Source organism: Ovis aries, chromosome 8, assembly GCF_016772045.2.
Source record: "Ovis aries strain OAR_USU_Benz2616 breed Rambouillet chromosome 8, ARS-UI_Ramb_v3.0, whole genome shotgun sequence".
Classification (NCBI taxonomy): domain Eukaryota; kingdom Metazoa; phylum Chordata; class Mammalia; order Artiodactyla; family Bovidae; genus Ovis; species Ovis aries.
Window position 1 is genome coordinate 79,238,188 of NC_056061.1, and position 9,229 is coordinate 79,247,416.

The following is a 9,229-nucleotide window of genomic DNA, read 5'->3' on the forward strand; positions in this document are numbered from 1 at the left end:
TGTGTGATATTTATAATTTTAGCTTTAATTTTTATTTAATAGCTGGTGTACCTTGGTTCTTGGGGAGATACAAGTAGCTGACTACTGGAAATTATAGCATTAATAATTATAAATAAAGTAAGTCCTCTGTATACAAATGAGTTCTGTTCTGAGAGCACATTCATAAGTCCAACAAAAGTTAGCCTAGGTACCCAACCAGTACCATTGGCTATATAGTACTGTACTGTAATAGGTTTATAATACTTTGCACACAAATAATACATAAAAAATAAACACTGAAAATGTTTTTAATCTTACAGTACAGTACCGTGAAAAGTACAGTAGTGCAGCATAACAGCTGGCCTACAGGGGCTGGCTTGAGTGAACAGGCAAGAAGTGTTACTACCTAGAGGAGGGAGAAGAGATGGGGGAGAGTGGGCTAGTGCTGCCCTCTGTATGCAGCACTGGGAGGTGAAGTACACAGAGGGGGCACATGCAGGTGACCGTGCTAGACGCGTGAATGAGCTTAGTGACTGGGCACGCGAACACACGTTGACAGCTTTGAAAGTTCACAGCTTGAAGGTTCGTATGTAGGGCACTGAACTGTATGGTGTGTTTCTTTTTCACACCAGGGTGATTGATTATGTTGTTTTTTTCCTTTCCATTTTAGTGATTCCAAATGATATTTCGAGTGGCCCTGCTATTTTAGGACAGCCGCCAAACGTGACAAGCAATTCTGGAATTCTGGGAGTCCAAAGACCAAACGTATCCAGTAATAATGAAATTCTTGGAGTCCGGCCATCTAACGTTTCCAGTAGTTCTGGGATGATTGGACCCCAGCCACCAAATATTCTAAATAACTCTGGAATTTTGGGATTACAGCCACCAAATGTGTCAAATAGTTCTGGACTTCTGGGAGTGCTCCCCCCAAATATGCCTAATAATTCCGGACTTCTCGGAGTACAGCCGCCTGGTGTCCCAAGTACTTCTGGGCTTTTGGGAACACAGCCACCAGCTGGGCCTCAAAACTTACCCCCTTTAAATCTTCCTAATCAAAGGATGCCTGCAATGCCAATGTTAGACATTCGTCCAGGACTGATACCACAGACACCTGGACCACGATTCCCATTAATACAGCCTGGAATTCCACCCCAGCGGGGACTCCCTCCCCCAGCAGTACTTGATTCAGCTCTGCATCCACCACCCCGTGGTCCTTTTCCTCCAGGAGATATTTTTAGTCCACCTGAAAGACCTTTTCTAGTTCCTGGAAGACAAAATGTAGACAATGTTCCTAACCCAGAAAAAAGGATACCACTTGGGAATGAGAACATTCAGCAGGAAGGTGACAGAGATTACCGGTTTCCTCCCATCGAACCCAGGGAAGCCATCAGACCTCCCCCGGTGGATGTTAGGGATGTGGTTGGACGACCTGTTGATCCACGAGAAGGTCCTGGAAGGCCTCCGTTAGACGCTAGAGATCATTTTGGAAGACCTCCCGTAGATATCAGGGAGAATCTCGTGAGGCCAGGCATAGATCATCTTGGCCGAAGAGACCACTTTGGCTTTAATCCAGAGAAGCCCTGGGGGCACAGAGATTTTGATGAGCGAGAGCATCGAGTTCTACCTGTCTATGGCGGTCCGAAAGGCTTACATGAGGAAAGAGGTAGATTTCGGTCTGGAAACTACCGGTTTGATCCTCGAAGTGGTCCTTGGAACAGAGGATTCGGACAAGAAGTTCACAGAGATTTTGATGACCGCAGAAGACCCTGGGAGAGGCAGAGGGACAGGGATGACAGAGATTTTGATTTCTGCAGAGAAATGAATGGGAATCGTCTTGGACGAGATAGAATTCAAAACACCTGGATCCCCCCTCCTCATGCTCGGGTTTTTGAGATTTTTGAAGGGGCCACTCCTCAACGAAAAGGTGATAACGTGCCTCAGGTTAATGGTGAAAATACTGAGAGACATGCCCAGCCACCGCCTTTACCAGCGCAGAGTGATCCTGAACTGTATGAAAAACTGGCTTCCTCAAGTGAAATAAACAAGAAGAGTGACACAGTTGCTGATATAGAGAGTGAACCAGTGGTAGAAAGCACAGAAACTGAGGGGACATAATCATCACTCAGTAGGTAAAAGATACATTTTGTAAAGTTGTCATCTCTCTGTAATAGATTAATGGCTGACTGGACCATAGTTGTTCACTTTTGTCTGCCAGAATTAAGTTAATCTGATGTTCATGTTCACCTTTCTCTTAAAATAATTGTACAACTGACTTGTATAGACATTGTTCTTAATATGAACATGGTAGGTAAACATTTTTTTATTTTTCTGATAAAATATAAATGTTGCCCCCTGATTCTTTTAACTTCAAGGAAACGAATAACAGCTTGTCAGAGACTTCCTATGGAAGAAAGAATTTTTTTTAGATACTACCATTAGGTTGGATATGGTAATAGATATATTTCAGAATAGCAAGTGATGGTATATCTTATCCATATCTTTAGGCTGCTGCAGAATTTTAAGGTAATAGACAAAGCTGTGATATTTTATGCAAAGACTGGCTCTAAATATTTGAGGAGCACAATACAGAGATTTTAAAAAGTGATTTTGTAAAATCTACACTCTGGTCTCTGTTTCTCCAAAGTAAGTGTTTGTGATTTGTTCCTCATACTGCAGTGAGTTCAAAAGAAAAAAAGAAAACAACATCAATATTAAAGTACGTTTCAATGTTGGGTGAACTTTGTTTTTAGATGCCAATAAAACTTCTTTGTTTGATAACAGTGTTCTAGGAATTGTATTTTTTTAACCTACAAATTCTTAAAACCATGGATCATTGGCAGCATGTGCTTAGTTGTTGCAGAAGTTTTCTATTACTCTTAGTAACAAAAAGAACCATGTGTGGAAAAAGCATGTACTTTGATCTGAAAAATCATGCAGTCTCATTAGTATATGTGTAATACCTGTGCATATTTATTGTGTAAGTCATATGTAGATTTTTCTGTTTCTCTGTATGTCTGTTTCATGCACATACAGAGAAAAATAGAAAGTTGATAGTTCAGATAATAAAATATTCTTTAAAACTAGGTAGAAAACTAGAGAAACTTGGCTAATTGACATTGCTCATAGTTACAGCTCCTAGCCTCTATGATGGTAAAATAAGAAATATTGTAAAGAGATACACTGACAGTATGGCAGTTCTTTTTTAGTACAGTTAAGCATGAAGTCAGATTTAGCGTGGAGCCAAATTTCACGTAAATGCTTGCATTGCTTTCTTTCACATTATATTTGCTATTCTGCATAGATAGTGCTTGTACTTACTGATACTTACTAGTCAGTTGCCTAAAGTGAATTCCTTAATTGCACAAAATGTAGAGTTGTGGGTGTTGATGGATTTAAAAACATTAATTTGTATTCCAGAACCAGTGTGTCCATCATGGGTTTTGTAGGCTCTGGGTGACACTGTTGCAGATTAGCCTCCAAGGTAAACCCGAGTAGCAGAAAAATTGGGGATTAGTTTCCTGTTATATTTATTATTATTTGCTTTTGCATTTCATTTATTTGCTGATTGTTTCTCCTTTGGGTTTTACATATATACACACATATATAAAACCATTGGTGTTTTATTTTTTTGTTTCTAATGAAGGCTTTCCTTTGGTCCCGTGAATAGTCATTTGTTTCCTCTTCTGATAATTCATCATTGGTTCCATTTAAAATTCTTCAGTTATGCTTGTCAAGCTTCCCCCAGAAATGATAGCCATACACCAGCCATTTAAAATTGGGTGGTTTTGCTTACCTCTTGTGATCTAGAGATCTTTAAGGTTCCTTGCCAGAAATATTCTTTATTCTTACGTGTTCTGAAATAGAAATAGTATGTTATTTATTTGGGGTTTGTTGTTTTTTTTTGTTTTTTTTTTTTTTTTGGAAAAGTAGATGAGAATGGAAATCTGATGTTTATTTCTAAGGTCATTGAATTCAGTCCAGTAATTTGAGTTGGTTGCATATCATTTCCTTGGGGTAATGGGGAAAACTGTGACACTGGTACAAAGTTTTAATGTTCTGGAAAGATTTGTCTTGCCCTTAAGGAAATTATACTAACTGGAATTTCTTTCAAACTATTCAGTACTTTAGTTGCATTTTTCATTGTTAAAATTGACATTCACTTGTATTAAGTAGCCACAAAAAAAGTGAGACTTTGCAGTGAATTTTGATCTCAAGCTTTTTATCACCCTTGGGCTTTCATGTGCAAACTTGAAAACAGAATGTGTATAAGTATTGCCCTAGCTTGAGATTCTGATGGTGGAAGTTTGCTGATCGGCTGTCAGTACTGTATCCTCGAGACCCATCTTCAAAGTGTGCGACACTCTTAAAACAGCTGAAAAACATTTATGTGTAGTTATGCTCACTTTATCTTTTATTGTTGTGCAATGTTTGAGTGAAAGGATATTATTCATCCTGATACCAAATTTCCAAAACTGATACTTTGATTATTTTTTTTTTTTAGATGATGGAGAAAAAAGTTAATTGTCCTACTTTGCTAAGTTTGACTTAAGACCTATCACATTTCTGACCTTTTTGGTCACAGTACTGCTGTCACTAGAATGCTAGCAATTCAGAATGTGCAAGGAGTAACCTAAATATTCCAGTAAAATAGTTTGAACTGCTGCAGGCAGTAATTACATCAGACATGAGATCACAGTTTTTATTTGTGATAGAGAATGATACGGCTTCCTGTGGTGTTAGTAGATTGCAACATTAATAGATATTCATCTTTAAATTTTTTTTTTGTCTTTAAACATTTCATTGAACATTGGCTTCTGTTAGCATGAATGCATATACTGCACTGTGATCATCTCTATTGTAGATAGAAACTACTTTTAAAGCAGGGTAGTCTTTATAGCATATCATCAGTGAAATGTTACTTTAATTTTATTTCATTGTATAGGGAGGACAGAATACTAGGAAAGCATTGTAAGATGGAATAGTATAAAATTGCTTGCTTAAAACTCTGGAAATCACTTCCTATAATATTTAATTAATACAGTTGTTATTTAAGCTATACATTCTTACCAGGACAGTTTCCTTTGTTCTGATAATTTAGTTGCTTCCACAGATTTGTTGGCCATTTTTCACTCAAACAAAATACAGCTTTATGGAGTGACACATTTGGGATTGTTTTGGGAATGGGGCAGTTTTGTTACATTTTAAAAGAATAAGTTGCCTCTTTTAGTTTGAAAAAGTGTTTTTTAAATAAACGTTAGTTCATCAGATCTAAGGTGCCATTAATTGTAAGATGTACCATTCAAAAATTTAAAAATGCTTCCAGTATGACATGTCAGTGACTATAAGATGCATTCGTAATTCAGGAATGTCAAAATGTAAAACGGGTCTTAGAATCAAAGAAATATGGTATTTCTTTGGTATGTGTATATATATATATATATATATATATATACGGAATATATAAGTGTGTGTATATATATATATTCCATATATATATATTCCCTTATTAATGATTTAGGAAAATTTTTGACTTTTTGTCATTGTATATATTTTAGATGGGCACAACATTTAGTGAAGAAAAATAACATTCAATTAAAAATAACTGTTATACCTTATGTGCCTTCATCATTATTATTGGGTGCTATGTTAATAAAATGTTTTAAGGGCTTTTAACTCTTTCAAAGAAAAGCATTAACATATTACTCTTTAAATGTAGGAGAGGAGAGCAAGTGTATGTTCATTTTTAAGATAGGCAAATTAAAATTATGTAAGCAATCTTAAATACTACAGTGTGGCAGAGAATTATAAATGTTTCCTTAATTGATGATGCTGTGGTTTTATAGGAAACATTTTAAACCATAAGTAGGCTCTAAATAATTTAGAAAAAGTCAGGTTACTCCATTTTTTAATGGGAGATTTAAAAATAAGATACCTTGATGCAAACTTTCTGAAACTAGAATTTAAAATTAATGGCCCAGATTGTTTTCTTTGGGGGCATACTTTAAAGAGAGGGCATGGGTATTGAAAGCTATTTGAAATGCACTTTCTCTCAGGTTTCTTAGGAAATGTGTGACAAATTCACCTGTGGAGCTCTTTGAAAATATGGGGTTGAGGGGTGGTCACTGCAGACTTATTAATGCAGAATCTCCTGGGGAGATAGATATTTATACACATACACAAAGACACACACACACCTTCCATGTATTACCACTTTAGATATGTTAAAATCTGTAAATATTTAATGTACCATACACTTGAGATTTTTAAGGTTTTTTTTTTAAAAATAAAATAGTGATACAGAGTTTTTACTATTTCAATAAAGTAATGTATCACTTAAAGTATCACTTAATTGTGGTAATTGGTATTGGCGGATGAATAAAAAAGTCCATCATCACAGATGTTTTACGTTCAAGTTAATCTAAAAATGAATTATTATAGCAAGAAAGGGATGGAAGGAAGTACATAGGAGATGGTTTCATAAAAGTATTTTGACTCAACTGAAACCTTGTTATAGGATACCTCTATATACCATGTAATTAAATGCTTTGATTATAGAAAGTGCCCCTTTGGAACAAAACTGCAAGTCTTACCAGGGATTAGGAGAAAGGTTTCTAGTAGGACTACTTAGATGTGGGTTGCACATCAGAAGCTAATGTGATCAGTGCTTTGTTTCGGCATGAGCTTTGCTCATTTTTCTTCGCTCTGCTTCATTCTCTTTCACCAGGAGGCTCCTTGCCTCATATGGACACTTAGAATCATTCTGCCTTGTTCTGGTCAAAATGCAGAACAAATATTCCAAGTAATTTATAAAAAATACATGTAGGGTGTCAAAGAGGGTGAAATGGTGCTAATGGGCTAACTTTATTTTTTTTTAGGGGGGCTAACTGTAGATTGTATGAGAACCATTAGATGCCTCAGGCAGTAGGATGACCTACTGTCTGAGAAGCCGAGAACCCAGTAGGTGGTAGAGTGCGCACTTGGAACTTGTGACCTTGGGCCCTTAGTTTAGTGAGAATAGAGGAGTTCGTTTCATGAGCATATTGAACTTACACAGCAGTGGCAGCTTGTAGAACTTGGTTGGCCTGTGATGTCTGTCCTTGCTATCACTCTTTTCGTCTTATTTTTTCTGCCTTTCTCAGAATTCGCATCCTTCTCATAGCACCTCCCATCCTCCTTTTTAACCCATCATTCCAAGCAGAGACCATCAGTTTGGATTTGTCTGTTGAAAGCAGTTTGCTGCTCCTTTGCTTAGTGATTTCTAAGGTCGTTTCCAGCATTTAAATACCTTGAGTCATTAAGTTTTGTCTTCTGTAAAAGACCAGCTGAGGAAGCAGGCTGGACAGAGAGAAAGGCTAATAATATTGGAATACTTTGAAGAGAACACAGTTCTTACTACCTTTGGGTTTTTGTAACTGGCTTTAACATTTCTAGATGTCTGTCTTTGGCCAAGTGATTGCATCTCTCTCAGCATCATTTCTTAACAGCTAGCCTGCAGGCTGTCTTGGTTTTTTTTTTTTTTTTCCAGTTGATAGTATTAGCTAATATTTAATAGACATACACCATGTGAGAAGAACCGGGGTGATTTTATTAGCGTCATAATGTAATCCTCAGTGACAGTCCTATGAGGTATATAAAGTGCCAGACACATGCGGCAGAGGCTCACCAACTATTAGTTCCTCTTCTCTTTAGAAAAGGCAAATAAATTTGGTGCAGAAGAATGTAAACTTGAACAGCCCTACCAGGCTTATCCTTCAATACGGAAAGCCTGCAGGGAAACACTCAGCTGCTGTTTTCATTGTTCCAGTGTCTGTGGCACTTTCTTCTCTTCCAGTGGCTGAATGTCCACTTCAGCTTCGTTTGCTTAGATTCTGCTTTCAGGATTTGTTTTTTTCCTGAAGTGGCACCACAGCATAATATTGTTAACTTTTAAGTAACTTGCTACTCCAGAGGCAGATTTGTATTGCATTGATATTTAAGATTTCTTTTTGAAAGCACCTTTTCCCACAAATTAAATAAAATTTCAGAACTCTTTTATTCTTGAAAATGTTTTAATACATGTAAAGCAGAACCAGTGATAGGTTGCAAATTTATATTTTAGGTTGTGGCTTTGGCAGCTTCTTTCTGAACTGTGCCAGTTATACACTGTGTATTTAGCCAAAACTTAGTACTCAGTTTTCTTGTGTGTAAAACTCCTATATTAGGAATATTTTGTGACTTGAAATAAATGAAATAGGTAAAGTTAGCATTACACATATATAGTAAGCATTCAGTGTTAGTCTTTTATTCATTTGAATTCACGTAGTCTAGAGGCTAGCTGTTGTCTTCGGTAGCAGTGGATAATTTGCAGTTATTTTACTTTCTTAGAATATATAACCTGATTCTAGGTTTTCTTCAAGTCACTAAATCATTTAGATTCTTTTGAGGTTTAACCCACAGCATGTCATGGTGCTGGTCTTTGGTGACTTTTCCAAAGTCTTGGCACATATGATTCTAAACATTGCAGCCATATTACTGCCTGATGCACACATCAGGGGAACGTGCTTACCATATCTGTGAATTAGTCTTCTGTTTCTACTAATCTTGCCAAAGTTAATTACCATTTTGCTTATGTTATTATTTGAAATAAAAAGTTGCTTTTGAACAATTGATTTTTAGTGACATGAGTCTTGTGTTTATTCCTGAAGTCGGGTCAGTTTGCACATTAGTAAGGATATTAGTAAAATCAGAAGACTTGTACTAAAAAATAAAATAATCTTTGAAAGTATGAAAGATAACTTATGTAAGAATTGTTCTTTCCTTCTCTGGTGATTGAAACTGCTTTGAGTTTTTTAGATAGGCGAGGATAGCATTTACCATCTTATAAAACTCTGAGATAATCACATCACATAGCACTGGTCATACCCACAGTAAAGATTTAGAGATTTCTAAGTAGTGAAGGAGAAGGGATGGCTGGATGGCATCGCTGACTCGATGGACGTGAGTCTGAGTGAACTCTGGGAGTTGGTGATGGACAGGGAGGCCTGGCATGCTGTGATTCATGGGGTCGCAAAGAGTCGGACACGACTGAGCGACTGAACTGAACTGAAGTAGTGAAGCTATTGGGGCTTCATGTAGGAAAGTGTTTTTTTTGTAGAATGTATTTAACAATATATGAATTAAAGCCTTTTTTATTTTTTTAAAATCATATTACTTTATGCATTGTTAGCCAAATAGTCTGTTGACCATATGTTAAAACTCCTTCTCATTACAG

The 9,229-nt window shown here is 36.7% G+C and overlaps 1 protein-coding gene across 17 annotated transcripts in view; it reads left to right on the plus strand.

The window, feature by feature from the left end:
* SCAF8 (SR-related CTD associated factor 8) overlaps positions 1-9,229 on the plus strand; it is a 218,490-nt gene that overhangs the window by 85,871 nt on the left and 123,390 nt on the right. For 13 of the 17 annotated variants that reach the window (XR_009601677.1, XR_006060662.2, XR_009601676.1 and 10 more), the window contains one exon: positions 650-2,108. Coding sequence is in view for 8 of the 17 variants with exons in the window: in XM_060419857.1 (XP_060275840.1) it covers positions 650-2,094 (1,445 nt within the window). In the remaining 9 variants the exon portion in view is untranslated. Of the gene's footprint in view, positions 1-649; positions 2,758-9,229 lie in introns of those variants that run through there. The other 4 variants (XM_042253664.2, XM_042253665.2, XM_012183179.5 and 1 more) reach the window with 1 other exon arrangement.